Source organism: Vespula vulgaris, chromosome 13, assembly GCF_905475345.1.
Source record: "Vespula vulgaris chromosome 13, iyVesVulg1.1, whole genome shotgun sequence".
Lineage (NCBI taxonomy): Eukaryota > Metazoa > Arthropoda > Insecta > Hymenoptera > Vespidae > Vespula > Vespula vulgaris.
Window position 1 is genome coordinate 3424628 of NC_066598.1, and position 23642 is coordinate 3448269.

General features: G+C 28.8%; 1 protein-coding gene across 26 annotated transcripts in view; it reads right to left on the reverse strand.

Annotated features, from left to right (window-relative positions):
- The window catches only part of LOC127068313 (protein Skeletor, isoforms B/C), an 84768-nt gene that overhangs the window by 54362 nt on the left and 6764 nt on the right, over positions 1–23642 (reverse strand). For 3 of the 26 annotated variants that reach the window (XM_051004317.1, XM_051004319.1, XM_051004318.1), the window contains exon 2: positions 2749–2865. In XM_051004317.1, the coding sequence (XP_050860274.1) occupies positions 2749–2830 (82 nt within the window). In that variant the 5' untranslated portion in view covers positions 2831–2865. Of the gene's footprint in view, positions 1–2748; positions 2913–3015; positions 3150–4019; positions 4200–7148; positions 7240–7321; positions 7375–8092; positions 8934–23642 lie in introns of those variants that run through there. The other 23 variants (XM_051004312.1, XM_051004311.1, XM_051004309.1 and 20 more) reach the window with 23 other exon arrangements.

The window sequence follows — 23642 nt, forward strand, 5'->3', positions numbered from 1 at the left end:
AAAGATCTTTCGAGGAATCCACTATGATACTAAATCTTTCATGGATTTATTCAAATTTCAAAAAGAATATATATATGTGTGTGTGTGTATTAAAAATTAATATTAAACAAACACATAAATTTAGATACAAATTTAGAACAGATGCACAAAGCTGATTGATATTAAATTAGTTAATAAATATAGGGTTGTTATATGTTAAATGGGATTATCTTATTTTGTCAATTAATGTATACGTATTATAATCTTATACGTGTATGTGTATTTTGATGTAAATAGTTTGTAACACTTTATATGGAATATTGTCTCTCTTCTTTAACGTTTTTTGATCTAACATAAATTTATTCAAATTTGATAAAGTCTCGAAAGGATATTTAATATTAACACCGAACACACGTTCGAAAGTATGTAAAGAAAACAGCATGTACATGGTGTACCATGTAAAACATTATTATATAATTATCTTTCTTAATTATATACATATATAAGAGAAAAAAACTCGTAATATTTTACATGGATTATTATTGTATAAAAAGTTACATGCACGATGATTTATAAATTCTTCATCAAAGATTTTTCTATTACTTTGTTGAATTCGTTAAAAATTGTTCGATGTACATCGTCACAAAATTTTCTGAATCTAGAATAGATTTATCCAAATTGAATAAAATGTCGAAAGAAAATAATATATACAGAATGTCCTAATTATCTTTCTCAATAACGAACATAAGAAAAATAATTCGTAACACTTTACGTCGGCCATAACTGTATAAACAGTTATATTCTTGATCTAATATTTTCTCATGGCTTTGTTTAATTCAAAGAACATCGTCGCGAAATTTTCTGAATCTAGAATAAATTTATTCAAATTTGATAAAGTGTCGAAAGAAAATTTAATATGAACACTGAACACTGATGTTGGAAAGTGAGTAAAGAAGACAATATCTATGTGTCTCGGTTATGTACGTGTATGTACGTATGTATGTACGTAAGTTCCTGCAATACGTGTATGTGTAAAAAAGAGAGAGAGAGAGAGAGAGAGAGAGAGAGAGGTTGAGTGAAAGTCCTCGAGCAAAAAGCAGGCCAGGGCTCCGTATCTCAACTCGAACACACCAGGGCCATTATACAATTACGACGACGCATTTGCTGCCGTCTTTCCACTCGGAAGGCCCTGGGTGTCGCGCGTCCTCCTTTTCCTCGAGCAATTTGCCCTCTAAATCGCTCAAACTTTTCAAATTACAACACACCGTAGGTTTATATACTCGGCTATAGTCGGACGTTATTTCAAATGTTCTCAACAATCTAAGCAATTAACGTCAAAACGATTGGTTACCGCACTAATCAATTTTATTTATTCATTTATTCGTTTATTTATTTATTTTTTATTTAATAATTTCTGAATTAGAATAATCTATGAATTTAATATCGATTTGTTCAAAGAGAAAATTATATATATATATGTATATATATATATATATATATGTATGTATGTATGTATGTATGTATATAGGATTGTAGGTCAGGTATTTAATTGATTAGGATATTTTGTTTTTCTATGTAATTATTATAGTTTCATTATTTCTTTCATTCTTTAGAAATAATTCGCATTATTGATTAGATATATTTAATTGTTTGCAATGTATTTTTTAAACTACTTTCTTTTTTTTTTTTTGATAAAGAAAAATAAACGAATAAAGAGACAAATAAACAAGGATAAATAAAAATAATAAAAGAATGAAAAAAAAGGGAAAAAGTCAGGCGTTCAAAGGTACAAGAAATCATCTTGTAACACGTTAATATCATTTCTCATTATGATCTCAGAATTTAGAATTTCGATGATAATCGAATACGTAAGAGTAAATTGTAATCTCATTTAAAAGAATAAGTCTTTGACTCGACGTAACTAATGACGTAACTGTCATCGCTATCACATGATCGTGGGAGGTCGAATCTTACACGTGAATCATTGAATTAGGAGCATAATCAGACGATCGGACGAGGATAATGAAGGAATGCTGACATAAGCGGATGAATTTTCGGCTAAACGAAATTAGAAGTGACTCCCACGATCGTCCTACCGACCTGTGAGAGAAAACCTTCTTTTCTGGTCTGACCCAACCTACGTGATTCGAGAATACCAAAGGAGCTGTTAAAATAACTTTGGATTAGAATTAGGACGAAATCATTCTAAGAGGATTTTCGTTTCTGTTATATCTAAGCACCTTACCTAAGCAACCTTCTGTCTAATTGCAAACACATATATAAATTGTGTGTGTGTGTGTGTGTGTGTGTATTGTCTACATAAATTGTTACAAAATATTTCTATTGAAAGTTTACTATATATATTAAATATTATTTTAATATATATACTATTTATAATTTATTATTAATAGTTTATAAATTTATTAATTAATATAAATATATATATAGACACAAGAATAAATATTATCATACAGAATGAGTCAAAAGTTTTTTTAAATGATTATAAAAAACCAATTACTTCTTTTTCCAAAGAATTAAGTGTAATATATTTTCTTTCATTCTTTCTTCTTAAAATTGTGAAACTAGAAAGATTAGAAACTTTCTGCGAGCTCTAATAACGTTCGACTCACACAATTTACATTAAATAAATAAACAAAACATTTGCAATAAGTTGCAATAAAATATTAATTTTGTTTTCTTGTTTTTACTTTTTTCTTTTATTCGCTTGATTAATTGTTAGTAAAAAAGATTTATTTATTTGTTACTTACCGACATGTGGGCCCAAAAAGATGCAAAAAAGAAGACCAGAAACGATTCGGAGAGTTTTAGTATCCATTTTGTCGTTTCTCATTCGTCCAACGTCCAAGTATTCTTCTCATCCAAATACTATGACAAGTAGTGTTGTAAGTTGTAACGACTACGGCACATGTGCACTGAGAGAAAAAGAAAGAGGTAGAAAAAAAAAGAAAGAGAGAGAAAGAGAGAAAAAGACAAAGAAAGAGAGAGACACACACACACACAGGAAAAGACACTTACACCGTTGCACACACGCGTACACTTACATCCGATTTAAAATTCGTGGATTACAAATTGACACCTTCAACAAATTGGGTCCCTCGATGTAATCGATCTTTTCCATAATAATATATATGATAATAGCTTGTCATTATCTTTTTTAATTGTTGTTATTATTATTATTATTATTATTATTATTATTATTAAAACGAAAGAAAAAGATTGTTATCACAAAAATGAGAAAAATTAATATTATTAAAAAAGATTTTGTGAGTTTTTTGATTAATAATTATTATGTGTTTACGTATGTATATGTGCTTTTTTAAATATTATTATTATTATTCTTATTATTATTATTATTATTATTATTTGTGAAGATTGTTACAGATTATAATAATTTTAATAATATCATTAATTTTTCTATTAATAATATTGATAATAAAATGAATAGTATATAATACTACATATATATAAATGTAAAATCTTTACAAATAATATTGTTAACATACGTATATATACGTGTATGTGTATGTATGTATTATAAATATATTTATATATTCGTAACGATTACATAACAATAATTATAACAAACGATTATAGAAAAACAAAGAATAATAATAAAGAATGAGAAATAAAAAATTAAAAAGCAAATTCCTTCCCTATAGGCAAATAAATTTCGAACGTATTTATCGGTGAAAATTTAGATGAAAACTATTTGGCTTGAGATCAAAGATGTTAGCCTCTCTAGATCTCCTTTCTTATTTGGCCTTGAAACTGACTATAAACCCTCCCCCGTCTTCTTCCTTTCGTATCTCTATCCCTCCCCTCTCCTACTCTAAGTACATTCTAACCTGATGTATTTTCAATCTTTCTTTTTTTTTTTTTTTCCATGTAAAAATATCAACGCGTTAACTCTTTGGAATAAATTTCTTTCTCTTTTATTTTCTTTTTTCTTTTTTTCTCCTTGTTGTTGTTTTATTCTTTTATTTTCCCCTTCAACGAGAAGCTTCGCGTATAGTACGTACGTACGATTGTCGGGATTCTTCGTGAAAGATATGCGGACAGCCGATGCGGAGCGCGTTCGTGCAGACGTGCTGTCGATCGACCGGGTCGACGTCGACTGGCAGAAATTTTAAACGATCGATCGGTATATTGTACCACTCGCCTTTCACGTGCGATCTTGAAACCGCTCAAAAGAGCCGCGACTGGAAAGAGAGAGAGAAAGAAAGGGAGAGAGAGAGAGAGAGAGAGATCATACCGTTACGTTTCATGGATCAACTACAATATTTCTCTTTCTCTTAGATATATTTTTTAAGAGATCGATTTTCTTACGAGTTTTTTTTTTTTTTCATTTCTTTCTATCTAATTAATAATTTTGTTTTTTTCTTTTCTCATTTCTTTTTTCTGTTTTTTTCTTTTTTTTTCATTCGTCCTTTCTTCTTCTTCTTCTTCTTCTTCTTCTTTTTCGTTTTATTTTTTTCAATTCGATTTTTATTCCTCGTAAAATGAAAGTTATTATTGCATCGTTTGTAATAAAATTGTCAGTTTTATAGCCCTTTTTTTAATTTCTCTCGTAACCCGTGAAATTGTTGTGAATTGTATGTTAATGTATATTTTCTTTCTTCTTTCTTCTTTTTTATTTGGTTTTTGTGAATCGTAAAACGTAACGAAGATTGTAATATTATTTATAATAATATTCTCTCTCTCTCTCTCTCTCTCTTTTTTCTCTTGTTCTCTTTCTCTCTTTTTGTTCTTCGAATCCTGAGATCTGAACTTCACAAAAATTTGAACAATAAGTCCAACGTTATTTCATTATATTCGAAATTATTTCTTATAAACGAAAATTATGATATCTTTTATAAAGTCGTAAACGAAAAATGATTTATTTTATTCGTATAATAAAAAATTAGTGGATATATAAATTGTTTGTATAAAAAAAAAAGAAAGAAATTAGCCTATCTATTCATTTTGTATTCTAAGAGAAAATAAAAATAAAAGTAAAAATAAAATAATAAATTTTTATGCAATTTATACACGCAATAAATGAAATAAAGAAATATATATATATATATTAATTAATTTAATATATATATACACATATATATACACACACACATACATATGTTAACATTTATAGAAAAAAATTATTATAATTATTAATCCAAATTCATTGCATTGAGATGTAAGTAGATACAATCCGAAAAATATTTAATGAAATAACATAGATATATTTAAAAACCTGATTAACACATAATATTTAAGACTAAAAAATTTTTGAATTCATAGCATCATAAGTAAATTTTAACTTATGATTAATTTATGCAAACGAATTCTTATTGATATTGTGTTCATATAATAATTAAATGTTTCTTCTTTTTTTCTTGAATGTTATATTTACAATTAACTTATGATATGAAAATAAATTTTTAATAAATGGATTATTATAATTCGAATAAATAAATAATTCAACTGTACGTTGATGATAAATGAATTTTCTTTTTTCTCTTTTCTTTTCTTTTCTATTCATTTTTTTTTTCTTTTTTGTAAATTTCTTATCAAATCACTTTATAACACAAGCGTTCTTGTTATTTCTGTGACATACGAGAAAAAGAAAGAGAGAGTTTAAGGAAGTATAATTAAAAAAAACATGAACTTTTAACATGATATACAAGAAAAAGAAAGGAAGAAAGAGAGAGAGAGAGAGTTTAAGAAAGTATAATTTTAAAAACTTAAACTTTTAACGTGACACAGAAGAAAAAGAAAGAGAGAGAAAAAGGGAGAGAGAGAAAAAGGGAGAGAGAGAGAGAGATTTAAGAAAGTATAATTAAAAAGCTTAAACCTTTAACGAGCGTTTTTACTTATTATTTAAGAATTTCTTTACTATTAAATAATCATCGTCACGATCATCGATATTATTATTTAAATGAAACAAATAAAAAAATCAATGTTAAAAAAAGAAACATATCTAAACTCAAAAAATCGTTTCGAAAAAGAATGAAATCTGATATATAAAAATATTCATGGACAATTTCATTTCCGTGTTATTTCGCAATAATCATAAATTAATAATAAATAATGATCTCATATATATATATATAAAAGTATAAAAAGACAAATCTCATCGTCTTAAAAAAAAAATCTTTTCTATAATTACTACAATCAACAATTATCTCGATTTATACAATTCGACAAGGAAATAAAATAAAAAATAGACTTCTATACGATAACATATTAATAAAATATAATGTAGGCATATATAACACTCACGTTTTTCTTTTTTCTCATTATTTTCGTATCAACAAATTCCTTCTTAAAAAAGGAATATTAAAAATGAAATGTAAACCACGCGTATAAACGTCACGCACGCACATTATATTTTACACGGAGAAAAAAACAAAGTATAAAAAGGAAAAATAAAAAATATTCGATTAACGTTCTACTCAACAACGATGGCGACGACAGCTTCGCCGAGGTTTTTCGGTTGACCTATCGTATTGTCCCAGATCGATCTTGTTCGTTATGCCGGAAAAAATGGAACGATGTGAATAGTAGTCGCAGCATCGCGTTGGGCCTATATACCAGCAGTTTTATGTATATGTTATATATGAGTATATATATAGATAGATACATATATATAGGTGTATATATATATATGTATTTATATATATATATATATAGATAACCCACGATAATCTCTTTCAATCTCTCGAAAACACACGCAAGCAAATTCGTTCTACTATAACATTTTTTCAATGATACAAATATGGCTCTTCACAAATTTCCAATTTATTCGGCATTCCGAATAAAAAAAAAAAAAAAAAGAAAAAAAAGAATCGAAATAACTTTCCATCCACGAAATTATTTTTCATTTCCAATATAAATTTGTAAAAATAAATACTACGTACATCGTACATACATTTATTTTTATACGATAGAAAAAGAAAAGATCTGTCGGAGAAAAAAGAAAGGAATAAAAAAATAAAGAGAAGAAGAAAAGAAGACAAAAATTGTATATCGAACAATTTTCTCCTTCTCCCATCCACTTATTAATCTCAAACACCATCATATACACCATATCATATTATATTATTTTTCTTCTCTACTTTAAGAAACTTAAAATAAAAAATTATTCGAAATAACAGATATAACTTTACCTATCAAATATCTATGTAACCAGCAATTCTGTCCGAAGTTTATTGATACGCGTTATCTCTTTTTGACGGACGTACGTACGTCGATCTTTGTCTGGTAAAAAAAAAAAAGAATTTCTCGTCGAACGATTGATCGAAACTACCGTTTACGAGTCATGTCTCCGTTTTTAACCCACCTCCAACCCCGCATCTATCCACCACCCTTCACCTCACCTCACCTCACTTCATCACGGCCCAAACCCACCCCAACTAACCCCCCTCTCCTTTTTGTCCCGCTGACAAAGACGAATACGAACGATACCCGAGATTTGGATTCCCGTAAGAATCATGAATTTTTAAATTACACGAATTTTTTTGAAAAATCATAACCATCGATTACAACAATGCCATCGATATCAATGGAACCATTGAATTTATAACGTCTATTAACACGACACCGTTAACAACAACAGAAAATTAAATTCTTATATTATAAACTACAAATTTTCTATGACTTTTATTAATTATGAATTTATTTCAATACGAACATATATATATATATATGCTAATCGATTGAACGTCCATTCAAAATAAGTTTTCCTCTTTTTTTTCTAAACGCATAACACTTTCTTTTCCTTTACTCGTTTATTTCTTTTCTTTTTCGCTTGTTCGTCCTGTTTTTCTTTCTGTCTTTCTGATTTAGGAACACCAAACTGACCCAACCCGCTACCAAAGCACCCTCCCTATCCTTCTCGCTCGTTGGCCGTGTCAACGCAAAGCACCCCTCCCTTCATCCCCCAAAAAAAAAGAAAAGAAAAACGGAGAGAAAAAAGAAAAAATCGAAAGAAGACGAAACTACGAAATAGCGTAAAGGTCAAACGAACGAACACAATCGACGAACGACAAAACAACTTTGTTATTTTCTTCCTGTGCGATTTAAATATCGTTCGATTTATATGTTTAGTGACTTTTGAAAGATGGCTGATGACGGATGATAAGAAAATAGGTTAACGCGTAAATTTTCTTTTTTCTTTCTTTCTTGTTCCTTCCTTCCTTCCTTCCTTCCTTCCTTTACTGCGTTCGTTATTTCTCTCGATTTCTTTCTTCCTTTCTTCTCTTTTCTTTTCTTTTCTTTTCTCCCTTCTCTTTTCTTTGATTCTGAATATATACGAAACGCACAGAGATACGCACACGCACACGCACACACACGAATGTACGTAGAGACACAAACGTGTACGCACAAACGTATGTAAAATGTAAAAACGTACACGTACACGTACACGTACACGTAACGCGCGCGTTCGCGCGACAAACGCAAGAAATGCGCACGACACGCACACGCACACGCACACGCACACGCACACGCACGCACCCACACAAACACACACACGCACGCACGCACGCACGCACGCACGCACGTACGTACGCACGCACGTACGCACGCAACGCACACACCGAAGGAGAACCGGGGTTGCGTAGATCGCGCGCGTTTTCGGACGTAAAAGGACTGATGAAGCGACGGGGTAACGCGGCAAACGTATACCGAGAGCCGGGACATGTATTGGCGGGTAGTAGGCAGAGCTCCACCTCTATCCCCTTAGCAGAGTGGGAGGGAACAAGGACGAGCTCGAGTTTGCGCCGTAGAACGAACCCGTGCACCAAGCACAACCCCTTCCTTCGTCTTTTTAGATAAGTTTCGAGCTTGCGGTGCTAGAGATACTCTCTCTCTCTCTCTCTTTCCCTCTCTTTCTCTCTCTCATACACACATACATATTTCGAAATATTATCTTACATATACATATTAGTTGAACTTTCTTTTCTCTCTCTTTCTCTCTCTCTCTCTCTCTCTCTCTTTCTCTCTCTCTCTCTCTTATATGTTTCGATATATTATTTTACATATACATATCAGTTGACATTTTTTTTTACATACACATATCTTTGACTCTCTCTTTCTCTTTCTTTCTCTTTCTCTGTCTCTGTCTATTCTTTGATTAAATTAGATTATCGAGAATATATTTGATATCTTGAGCATAACATTTCTTTTGTTTTTTCTAATAATTTTTTTTATTAATACGTTTATAACGTTCATATATATAGTATCGTAATTTCTTTTTTATATATATCCATCGTAATAAGTTTAATTCAATCAAACGGATCAATCGACAAAAATCAGGATTTCGAAAAAAAAATAAATAAATAAAATGAAATAAATAAACGAATAAATGAAAAATGCACATACATATAAAAGATGCGAAAAATCGAGCTTGTAAAAAAATAGTATACGCCAAGTGGCGATTCGAGAGTACCAGAAAAGCTTTTTCGATCGTTCGTTCTGTTTTGATAGATTTGACGTACTTATTTTTACTGTTAAATCGTTTCGTGATTGGTCAATAACGAAAAAAAAAAAAAAAAGGATACATATATGTGTGCATGTACTATATAGCTTATCGTTTATCCTACTTATCGTGAAAATACATATAATTTATTAATACACATAATAATATTAATAACAATATAAACAAATTTCTTTTCTATTTTATAAACATAAATTTACGTAAAATACAAAAATTTATTTATATTAATTACATTAAAAAAAGATGAAAGAAAATGGAAAAAGGGAGAATTCAAAAACACAATATCAAACAAAAAGGAAAGGAAAAGAAAAATGAAAAAAAAAAAATGAAATTAGAAAAAGAGTCGCTTATGTTTTTAATCAGATCGTCTTTTTTCTACGTACTCATTGATCCTTTTTTTCGTTCACTTTAATTATTCCTACTCTCTCTTTCTCTCCCTCTCTCTCTTTCTCTCTTGTTTCATAACGTTTTATTGACTTCCGATTGTATAACTCGTACTACGTCAAACTCGTGAATGGTATAACATACCTCGTACTTGAATAGTAACGAAAGATCCAAGATACCGTCAATAACGTCAGTGAAACTTTTCGAAAAGCTTCGAATGCGGTGCTTCGTTTCCTTTCGAGAGTATATCATCTAATAAGTCTATTATACATTAGAAGGAGAATAACCAATATTTCTGTCTTTGATTGATGAGAAGACGTTAAGACAAACTCAAACGATTCTCTCTCTCTCTTCAAAATTAATTCTGTATAAAGCCATATAACTTTGAAGTCATAAAATATAGGTGTGTATGTATACACATATATATATATATTGTATTAATATTTTTATATTATATAAATTTATATGTATTATATATATTATATATTAAAGATATATATATATTAAATATATATATACAAGTATATATAATATTTGTGTATGTGTGAGTGTGTGTAGATATAAATTTTATATGTATATTATTATTATTATTTATATATTTTTTAAAATTTATTTTCACTATTTTTACACTATAAAATTATTTATCAAATTTCATATACGATCCTTTTAATGTCTCTTTTAAATCTAAGTTATATTCAAAACATTTTAAACATATCATACGTTCAAAATATATTTCTATCAATATTAATCTTTATCTCGATAACACGATACTTCCGATAAAAAGATTTCATCCGTAAAAAATGTTAATTTGACGGACATTCCTTGATATCAAAGAGGACAAGTAAAGCAGTATTTACTGTTTTTATTTAATCAAAATTTTCAAGGCCAGCTATGTGTCCTTTTTTTTGTTTTGTTTTTGTTTAAATAGAGATCTATTTTTAATCTTTCTTTTAGTAAACTAAAAAATGAAAAAGGAAGAGAGAAAACAAGTAACTTTCGTTCGAAATATTTTTACGTCTCTCGTTCAAAAAAAAAGTCGATGGAGTCAGGGGAAAAAGGGGCGAGGATTATAGGGTGTTAAATTTTCATTCATTTCAAACGCGTTTCAAGAAAGAGAACGATTATGAATTATTCCTTTTCGTATAAATTTCTATCGGATTGAATTTTCGATATATGTATATATGTAGGTTACTCAAAACTTTCATCCAAAGACTTTATAACCATATCTATGTACATAGTTTATATAATATATAATATAGACCTCGACAAAAGACTGAAAAGATGACGAATTTATAAATATCAAAGTAGCTGCGCTTTGTGTGTATGTATATGTATATGTATGCGTATATGTGTGTATATTGCACGTTTAATAAACGATTTTACGTTCATTTTTTTATCACGATATTATATATTATATATATATATATGTAATAAATGATAAAATTACATAAGAACATTTGTTATTTTTTGTTATCTTAGATAAATATATAAGAAAAAAAAAAAGAAAACAAGAAATAGAAAAGAAAAATTATATAAATAAAATTATATAGATCGCATTTAACCTACCCTACAACTATATAAAATAATTATCAAAATAGTTCCTAAATTTCTTATATACTTTACACATTTGCATGAAATATTTAAGAATTAAAATTCATCCGTGGGTTTGAAACATTATTTATTATTCTCTTCATGTACTATTATATTTTCTCTGTCTCCAATCGAAATTTCATAATTAACTTTATGAAATAAAACAATTCTTATTCTCGTCTTCTCGTTTCGACGTTATCGAATCATCTCCGTTCGAGGGACATAAAAAAGAAAAAAAAAAAAAGATAAAAAGAAAAAACTTACTAATCCGTGATCGATTCTTTTATAGAATACAAAGAAAGGAAATGGAAGAAATAGAAAAAAAAAATTATAAGGAAAAGAAAAGAAAAGAAAAGAAAAGAAGAGGAAGAAGATGTCTGCTTCTACTTTAACAGTACGAACGCTTTTCTCACGAAGCACCAGTCGTAAATTTGTTTCCAAAGGAAATGAGGAAATCGCATCATCTTTATTCGCATTGCCTTTCCGTGTTGTAAAAGTGATGACATTATATATATATATATAGGGTGTTTCAATATAGTCACGTAATGCATATATCTCTCTCTAGTATTTAACGATACGAACGAAATTTCAAAGGAACAAAAATCGTTTGATCCAACACGAATAGAGAATATTTTCGATTAAAACGATATATGTGTAAATGTATATATATATATATATATATATATATATATATATATACAGTTTATATATTATATATTATTGTATATTATATTATATATTATATTATATATTATATACGTGTATGTATGTATATACATACATATCTTTTTTTTTTTTTTAAAGACGATCAATATCGAATTTTCAAGCTCGTCGATGTTTATTCATTCATTTATTTATTTATTTATTTATTTATTCATATTTGTATTCATTTACTTATTTATTGCGTATTATTCTTTTTTTCCCAAAAAAATTGATATACCTTTATTGATATTATGACATTGCAGCTCGCAAAAGAAGGAATTAAACGATATGAAATACTCAAGTGAGATATATCGAAGTTAAAAGTCGATGTTCAATAAAAATTTCCAACTTTCTTATCTTCCTTTTTCTCTTTTTCTTGTTTCTTTTCCCTTTTTTTTTTCTCAAACGTCACATTTATCTCTCGTTGAAGATGATCCAACGACCTTACGGTAATCAATAACCTTAAGAGTAATAAAAAATATATTGATGATCCAAGTTAAGATCCAACTTAAGAGAAATATCGAGAGTCATGAATTATATTGACAAGGATTACCTTGAAAAAAGGGCTATTGTAATAATCAAAAATTATCGTCTATTTTCCATCCCTCAAATTTCTTCGTTCGTATAAACCTAACGTCTTTCTTTTTTTCTTTTTTTGCACGCGTGCAAAGAAGATTATCGAAAAACATTTTTTTAAAAAAAATATACTTTCAAAAAAGACATATTTCAAGTATAATTAATAAAATATATTTCTTTTGGAAATATACGAATTAATTGTAACACCCTGTATAGTCTGTCACTTTTTATCATCACATCTTTCCCTATTCTTATCCCTTTCTTTCTTTCTTTCTTTCTTTCTTTCTTTCTTTCTCCCTTACTCTCCTCTATAATATACGTATAGTGTATTCGGTTTCTACGAAAGCTCGTTCGTGCAACAGGAAGAACGAAGCTGAATTTCAAATTAGTCGATTCCATCCCGTTCCTCCGTTCCCTGTTCCTTTCTCCTACCACCCCTTCCTACCACCACCCCTTCCTCCCATCTCATCCCATTCTATCCCACCACCGCCACCACCACCACCACCACCACCACCACCACCTCCACCACCTTCACCACTGTTCTCGTTACGAACATCCTGACGTGTGTATGCTATGTATATGTTCATATACAGGGTGTCTTCAAAAAAAAATCGACCTAATAATGATCTGTTTATGTAAGTATCTTAAAAATATTGTAATAATAAACATGTATATATACATACATATATATATATATATATTTGTGTCTGTATGTGTATATGTATATGTATTTGTGTAGGACTGTATATGTATATCGGAAATACATAATTGTATAAATTTAATTCTTGTTTTTAATTCTTGTTGATTTAAAAAATTGTGAAGTGTATTTCTACTGAAGTATACGTCTGTATATCTTTGTGTGTGTGTGTGTGTGTGTTCAAAAATATATAATTTTATAAATACAATTTTTAATTTTTGTACATCTAATAATTTCTGAAATATGTATGTGTATGTGGATTCAGAAATATACAATTGTAATTAAAAATTTGTATTTTTCTTGATTTAAGAATTATTTTATTGAAAATTTGCTCATCTTCAAACGTAAATATGAAAATAGTATCTAATTGTGTTCTTACAGTTAAAAATGAATGATATTTAATATTTGATACAATGAATAGTTCGGTAAAAAAGAATTTTTAACCGGCAAAGAAGTTTGTTTTACAATTTTAAAACGTTCCATATGATCTGAACTAATGCGAATGTTTGATATATTACTTTGAATAAAAGAAATATAACAATGTATTTTTTAACCTTAGTTATTCATCATTCTTGACAGATCTATATATATATATATATGGTTGAATTATAAATTCGTAAGCTGTACGAATACATCACAATTTTTGTATTTTTATTGGAAATTTAATATACTTTTTTAAATTAAAATGAAAAACTACCTGTTATCATTAATATATAGGATATATGTAAGGATGTATGTATGTATATATACATGAATTATTATTATTATTAATTATCATCATTTATATATAAGTATATATATATATATATATATATATATATATATATATATATATATATACAGAGTGGTTCAAAAGTTCATAGACAGTAACGAAAAGTTTTTAATTGATGTTAAAAAACGATTACCTTTTTTTTTCGACGAAACTTTGTTTTCAAATCATAAAAGCCTAACACTTGTAAGATTACAAATTTAAAAACATCTCGAAAAAAGAGTAATCGATTTTTTAATATAATTTACAAACTTTTCATCCTGACCGACCTTATTAACATTAATTTAAATTAAAATTAAATTTCAAGAATAAAAAATAAAAAAGAAAAGAAAAACTGTTGGAAAATTATAAACATTACTCGATCATATCGAAGATACTAAAAGGACGAAAGATAATTATTAATTATTATCTAATTAATTAATTGAATAATTAACATTTATTACATACTTTTAGATATATTATTAAAATTAATTAGCATTGTTATATATATATATATATATATACATGTGTACAGAAAATATATAGAAAAAAATAAGAAAATAAAGAAAGGAAGTACAAAAAATATAAAATAAAATGTAATAAAATGTAATAAAATGAAACAGAAGGAATAAATAAGTAAGTAAGTAAATAAAATAAGAAATGAAATGAAAAAATAAAAATCATTTCGCAGATGTTAGTAATTTTCTTCCGTCTCGAAATCGACCATCGTTTTTAATCGAAAGGGAAACGAGCTCGCAAAGAGAAAGCTCACTCTCTCATTTATATTCTGAGAACGTTTGTAGCCCGTGCGCGACTTTATTCCTGTTCAAAGAAGAAACACAATATTCTCTCTGACTTATGTAAGAAAGTGAACGTTACGGAGAACCTCCCATTAGGTAACACTATAACGGTGAATATCGCTGATAACAAAGTCGATAATCGAAATACCACATAACATTTTTCATCGTTTCTCTTTTTCTCTTTTTTTATTCGTTATAATTTCAACAAATCTTTTTTTTTTTTTTCTTTTTCATTCGAATAAGTCAATTAGGAAATATTGTGTCTATGATATTACAGGTCATGCAAAAAAAATGAAAAAAAAAACTATAAACGAGATTACGTATATCATTTTCTTTTTTTAAGATTAGAAATCAGATCAGAAATTAATGCATTTGCGTAATCGAAAATATGTTGATATAATTAAATATCGTAAGGTTTAAAAGATCGTAGATTATATTTAATATAATAAATAGCTGAGGATCGAAATGATAGTCGGTGTAACGAATGCACTTTCTAGAAAAACGTAATAAAAACAAAAATACATACACAGACACGTAAATCCATACTTTCTAAAAAAAAAAAAAAGAAAAAAATAAAACGAGACTACAAATAAGCAATTAGAAGATTGAAGATAACGAATCGATGATACAAAAAAAAAACTACAAATCGTATCGATTGTCATCGACGACTCGTCTTTATTCTATGTTATAATAATTATTATTATATGAATAATGAAAATGTAACAAGGATTACAAATAACAAATTATAAATCAAATTTCTTCTAATCGAAATATTTACTTTCTCAATATAAGACATAAAAAATTCGGAAAAAAAATATAAAAAAACGCGAAAACTAATCTAGACTCTCATTGATCCTATCCTAATCGAGTGAATGATATTTAATCCCATGATAACGTCTATAGAAAAAAAAAAATAGTACCTAGTATAACCCAGTATATATATATATATATATATATATATATATATATATATATATATATGTATTAGTATTTCAAAAATGAAAAAATGTTTCCTAGTCTTCTTTTTTGAAACGAATTCGTCTGTTCATGGAAAAGGAGATCAAAGGAAGTTGCTCCTTCTTAAAAAGAGGGGGAAAAAAAAGTTCTATTAAATCCTCGACTACTGTACGAAATTCTCCTTGAAAAGGACCAAGATATTAGCACGAAAGCTCAACGAGACGTACGATTCGCTACTCGTCCCCATTCGTCATCGTTCGGTTTCGTTCGTAACAATTCGTCTCGACTCGGTTTTACTCGGATCGGTCCGCTTCGGTTCGACTCGACTCGATTTCACTCGGCTCAACTCGGTTCGGGACGGCTCGCAAATAAAAAGCTCGCGATGATGAAGAGAGAAATACCGGCTGGAGACAGACAATTAAAAAAAAAGCTCGTACTGGGTGCTTTTGTCAGCACGTACATAGATGGCACATGAAGCTTTTGCGTTTATCCTACACGTAGCTTTTCCACGTTAAAAAGGATCCCCTCGTGCTCTTTGTCTTATTTATTTCGTCTCGTTCCATCCTTTTCTTTTCTTTTTTTCTTTTTATTTTACTTTCTTATATATATATATGTATATATATATATTCTATCTGTCTGTTCTCTCTTTCTCTCTTTCCTTCTCTTTATCTATCTCTATTTCTATCTCTATCTTTTTATTTATTCTCTCTCTCTCTCTCTCTCTCTCTCTCTTACTCTCTCTTTCTACCTATGTCTCTATCTTTCTGTATTTTACTGTCTCTCCCTATATTTCTGTTTATTTTCTCTCTCTTTTTATTTCTCTGTTTCTCTATCTTTCTCTCTATTTATCTCTCTTTCTACTTATCTGTATTTGACCGTCTCTTTCTATCTTTCATTTTTCTCTCTCTCTCTCTCTCTCTCTCTCTCTCTCTCTCTCTCTCTCTCTCTCTCTCTCTCTCACTTTCTCTGTCTCTTTTGCCCATTTCAGTCTCTATGACTTTCCGAAGCAGACGCAAACGCGCCGTCCCTGGTGCTGATTTTGAAATAATATTTCGCAAAGGAAATGAGAGGCGGTCTTTATTACGAGAGCCACGTTATGTATCAACGCTTTTTCTCTCTCTCTCTCTCTCTCTTTTTTCACGTTCCTCTTCATGTCCCCTCCCCTCCGCCACTCCTTCCGAAATCATCATCTCGACTATCGTAATGATTTTCTAGGACTTTTTATTCTTCTTTCTTTTTCCTTTTTCTTTCTTTTTTTTTTTTTACTTTCTTTTTTCAATGAGAAAGACCGTCATAGGAAAATTAATTGCTCTTAATTGTCGTTATTATTATCCATCTGATCTTTTTTTATCATACCGAATCATTTAACGAATTACATATTAATTTCGTTTAAAATAAAAAAGAAAAATAAAAAAAAAGGAATGACCGGTGTCGGAGGTTTGTCTTTTTCTTTTTCCTTTTTTTTTCCTTTTTTTTTTTTATTTTTATATACATTTCTAATTATATAGATTCATTATGTGTACTGCTGCAGTTTTTTTTCTCGAACTGTTTCTTTCTCATTCAATTCGATTTTAATCGTTGTTATATACTATTATTTTTTAACGTTCGATCGATGAAATATGAAAGATTAATAACGTTACTATCAATAAACTGTTTGACAATTAGAGAAAAAAGAAAGTAAAAAAGAAAAAGAAAAAGAAAAAGAAAAATGAAAAAAGAAAGAAGTGAATCAGATTTGATTGTTCTTTTTTAAATCTTTGTCACTTCGCATCGGACGTTTATGTAATAATAATAATATTTTAATGCACGGTTAATTGTCAATAAATATTTTCATGTATTTCGGAAGTATTATATTTTTATTTCAAGTATTTCCATTGTAAAATGGAATATTTTTAATAAAAATGTGGCGTGATTATGGCGATAATAACATATTTCCCATCGGGTTAATTAAATCTCAACCAACCAAACGCATTTATGCATATTATTTAATCCTGTGTAATAAAAATAAAAGAAAAAAATTCAAGTGTTTTCATTTCAAATGTCATTACAATTATCATCAAATTTTTACTTTTTTCATCGATTAAAAAAGTTGAAAATAAATTCGTTAAAATTAAAAAATTATTTGTCGTCTTATTTGAAAATAATAACAATATTTTAATTTATATATATATATATATATATATGTATGTATGTATACACGAGTTTATAAAATCTTGTACGACATGATGTAAATAACCGATGAATAGTTGTACCAATCCACAAATCGACAGAAAATGCTCGAGAGGAATACGAGAAGAATTTCGAAAGAGTGAAACGAGATGCGCGTTTAGAATGCGTGAAGGAATGCGAATGGGATTCTTTCTTCATATCGATCGATTACCGTTCAAAATCACAAATAAAATTCTATCTTGAAATAAAATTGATATGGAAATAAAAAAAAAATGAAAAAACAAATAAAACAGAAAATAATCATAATAATAATCGTAATTCATTGTCTGGTATCATAAATTTTTTTACATTCAAATAAGATCAAAACAAAATTTTCTTCTACGTCTCATAAATTATATTAATCGTATTATAAAAATTTTCACTTTAAGATAAAGTAATAAAAGAGTACGTGTTCTATAAACTTCTAACAATTATTTTGTACAATTCAATCGTAGAAGAAAATAAAATAAATAAAGAAAGAATATGATACAGAAAGAAAAAAAAAAGAAACGAAGAAAGCAATAACAAAAAGAGAAATAAAATAAAACAAAAACAAAGTTGAATGTCTCATAAATCATTGATTAAATAATATTATATAAAATACTATTTGAGAAAAAAAAATAAAAAGTAAAATAAAATAAAAAAAAAAAGAACAATTTTTATATGCACATTCAACTAAATATCGCTAATATTCTATTACGAATTATTTACTATATAGATGTCATAAAATTCTTCGTCATATGATATTTGAGAATAAAATGTAAAAGAAAAAAAAAAGGAAAAAAAGAAATAAAATAAAACAAATAGTTAAATACACCTTACCCATATATTATATATATGTATGTATGTATGTATATATATATATATATGTATTATATATTGTCAAAACTGAAACGTATACGTTTGAAATTCTCTTTTCAAGCCCTCTTACGAATATCCGATAAATCGTCGAATCCTTCCGATGACGAAGACATCGATTCTATTAATCCAAAATTCGATATCATACGATACGATACGATACGATACGCGAATCTTCCGCTTTGCTGATGGTCACGTAAAACCAGATCGATGGGATCCAATGTCGGTCATAATTACGCTTCATGAATATTGTTCGAGATAACCCCCTTGAGATATAACTCTATTCATTCTTCCTAGTTCGATAAAATCAAACGCCGAAAATAATATTTTCTTCTCGTCGAGAAATAATATAATTCTTTGTGATTATAAAAAATTCAAACTTTTTTTCCGATCCAGACTTCGATTCTTTTTTTCTTTTTCCTTTTTTCCCGTTCCTTTTTCTAACGAATCAAAAAAAAAAAAAAAAACAAATTATTTTACGGCCTTCTTGTTTCTCCTTTTTGCTTTTCTTTCTTTTCCTTTTTTTTTTTTTTGTTTAAATTCGGATTATACGTCTCTCTTTCACTCGATAAAAAATTATTACAATAAACGAACAGGATGCTAAGACGAGTGAAATTTATAATATCCAATTAGATTGCGAACAAATGTTCTTACGTGGGTGAAAAGTTATTAAACGAATTTAAAAATCGATTAACCCTTTCTCGAGAAGTTTTTCGACTTTTCTTTTCCAGTCAGTCTTGTCAATTCTTGCAAGCTCCGCTTGCAGTTTTACGATCTGAAAAAGAAATTCAACTTGAAAAGTTTCGGAAATGGAGTAATTGATTCTTAAGATCGTTTAGAAACTCTTGGCCCATCCTATATATTTATTCTCCTATTAAATATAAAACAAAAACGTCGAAACGCGAATGACGTGATACTAAAATAAAATATTTCGAACTAGTTTTTCACTTCATTTTTCATTTTATTTTCTTTTATTTCACTTTAATGTGAATAAATTTAAACGGACATTTTAATGCGAATAATAACGAGATAAAAAAAAATAAATAAATAAATAAAAATACAGACATTTCGTGAGACATATTTATGTTCAAATCCTTGTATATATATTTTACATTTTCTATCAAATACCTAACACGGTGTTTATCACCGCGTCATCGTTTGTGACGTTTCGTTTAGCTGAGAGATGAGAAACGTCGTGTTAAAAGTTTAATATCCTCTACCCAGGATATTCCTCGTGGCGTAATGCCGACACGTGATCACTGTTATTTATATAATAGACCATGTGTATACACACGCGAAAGATTGCCTACCTATATCCCCTTGGTCGAGTGTACGGCCATATTTGCGCATACGCTACATGTAATTTAAATACATATGAATGTATGTACGTATGTGTACATGTATATATATATATATATGTGTGTGTATATATATATATATACACAGGTATATAAATAAAGGGTTATTCGTCAGATTAAAAATTACGAATCGACGATAAGTCTTAGAAATTTGTTTAGAAAAATCTATCTTGAAAGAAGAAACAAAATTTGGTGTGTATATCCAAAATGTTTATACATCGAAATAATTCAGAAATTATAAAGGAAAATAATTCTTTTTTAATACATCAATATATTAAAATTAAAAAATATATATATATATATTTGATATAGGTATATAAATACGTATTATATTTCTACGTGTTTGTAAAAATTGTAAAAAAAAAGTCCGTAGGCACGTATTTGTTTCACATCCTGAAAAAGAGAAAAAAAAAAAAAGGAAAAAAAAAGAAGAAGAATAATCGATTTTTAACTTTTTGGCCGCCCTCTATGAAAAATTCCAACGATAACTTATTCGTCGATTCGATAAACGAAAAAAAAACAAAAAGAAAACAAAGGAAAAGGAAAAAAGAGGAAAGCAAAAGAAGAAGAAGAAGAAGAAGAAAAAAAGAAAAAAAGCTAAATTGAAAATTCTCGAAAAAGAAAAAAAGAAAAAGGGAGGGTGTGTGTGTAAAAAAAGAGAAAGAACCAAAAAAGAAAAAAAAAAAGAGACCGGTCCCCCGAAAGAAAAAGAACAGAAAAGGAAAGAAAGAAAGTTGGCGTTCTCACTATTGTCAATTTTTCAACATCGAAGTCTACCTCGTAAGTTCTCGACCGTATACAAAACTCTTATAGCTGGCTCGCCTAGTTACATAAGTAGGTGCAGGAGCTAGGGTAGGGACAAGGAATAAGGGTAGGGGATAGGGTGTAGGGGGTAGGGGCAGGAGGCTGGAGAAGCCGAGATCGTAGGTTTATTGATTCGGTTTTCTCTCGCGTTGAGTTTTTCTCACCGTCCTTATCCTACCTACTACCTACCTAGCTACCTACCAACCAAGCAACCTACCTACCTACCTACCTACCTACCTACCTATCCTACACCTATCACTCTAGCTAGCTAGCTAGCTAATCTCTCTAGCTACACATACTTTCTATCCCTCCAGCTAGCTACCCCTCTAGCTACACATACCTTCTACCCCTCTAGCTAGCTACCCTTCTGGCTAGTTGGGCCTTCTGTCACACTCGTACCGAAGCGACCAACGCGAACGTGGTATCGCTTCGTTGAAACTAGGACGCGGTCTTCGGATGGCCTCGGATGCAACCCTTGCACGATCTTCTCTCTCATTTCCACCCCCGCCAGTAACTTCCAACCACCCTAACTCCAAACCCCCTCCATTCCTACTTACCACCCGACCTTTCCTCCGTCTCACTCTCCCGTGCATCCTAGGAACGATATCTATCTCTAGTTCTAACGTAGTCTCAATATGTGTATGTATATGTGTTTGTGTATCTACTACGTCGATTAGCTAATGAAGTGAGAATATGAATGGAAATATTTTCAATGGATCTTTTGTCCTTTCTATACTACTTTCTTTTTATTTCCTTCTTTCCTTTTTTTTCTTTCTTTCTTTCTTTTCTATTTTTCTTTTTCTTTTTCTTTTTTTAGAAATATTTTGAATATTAATAATATCGTGTGTGTGTGTGTGTGTGTGTGTGTGTGTGTGTGTGTGTGTGTGCGTGCATACATTGATATATATTTCAATTATATTTAAATATGCATTTAAATATATAGACTTTTCTCTATTGACGAATATATCTATTTTAATGTAATATTTAAATTACAGTAGCGTACGATCAGTGAAGTGATATATTTTTTTATTTTTTGTTCTGATTCTTCTCATTATGATAATACGAATGGATTCATATTTTAATATTCAATTTGCTAAATGTTATTTAATTTAATATAATATTTAGACGAAACGATACTTAAATTATGTTTTTCAATATTTTTTTTCTAATTCTCACTATCATTTTGAGTGATATCTAATTCGATTGAGAATGATAACGAATAGTATAATATTGAATTGCATTGTGGACATGTACTTTTTCTTGCATTTTGTAATTATTTTATAATAATAAATTTTACACGCATATATTGACTAATTTAACTTTCCAATGAAATAATTTTCCCATTAAAATATCATTAAGAATAATTAAGAATATACAATATTAATACTAAATATATATCCAATCAAATTACTTCCTTCTTCTAAATTTATAAAAAGTCAAGGCGTATCGTTAAAATTCTCAATCAATTTCCATAACCCCGTTATAAAATGGTACACCTTCTAATGAATATATCGAAAGAAATTCAAACGAATTTTAAAAACTCTATTAAAAATAACGAATATAACTTCGTCGTTCCTACAATAAATAAATCTTATACGAAACGTAAATCAATTAAATTAAATCTATGAACAAACGAATGCATAATTAATTTGATTTATTTGTATAAGAAAAAAAAAAAACCTGAAAGAAAAAGAAGAAGAAGAAGAACAAGTAGAAATAGAAGAAGTAGAAGAAGAAGAAGAAGAAGAAGAAGAAGAAAGAAGAACAAAAATGTCTAGCGACGTCCTCACGAGTTAAGAAGTAGCACAATATTCTCGATCCAGTACGGAAGCTTTAGAAACGAGATAAAGGAAGGCTCGCAAATGCAATTAATCCTGGTATCTTTCTATCTATCTCTATCTCTATCTCTATCTCTCTCTCTCTCTCTCAGTCTTTCTCAGTCTCTCTCTATCTCTATCTCTATCTCTCTCTCATGGCTCTCTATTCCTATTTTACCTCTCTTTCTTTCTATCTTTCTCACTCACTCGCTTTTTCTATATTTCTTTCTCTTTCTCTCTTTCTTTCTTTCTCTCTCTTTCTCGTTTCTACTATTTCGTCCTTTCTCTCTCACTCTTTCACTCATTCTTTTTCTCTCTCTTTCTCATTTTTACTATTTCATTATCTCTCTCTCTCTCTCTCTCTCTCTCTTTCTTTCTTATTTTTACTATTTCATAATTCATTTTTTTAATTCTCTCTCTTTCTTGTTCTAGGTCTTTCTTCTTCTCTCTCTTTCACATACGCTCATTAATTCTCTTTCTTCCTCTTACACATTCATTATCTTTCTCCCTCTTACTCATTGATTATCTTTCTCTCTCAAACTCATTCATTCTCTTTCTCTCTTTTATTAATTGTTTTTCTTTTTCTCTCTTCTTTCTTCCTTTTTCTTTCTTTCTTTCTTTCTTTCTTTCTTTCTTTATTTATTTCTTTTTTCTCTTACTTCTTT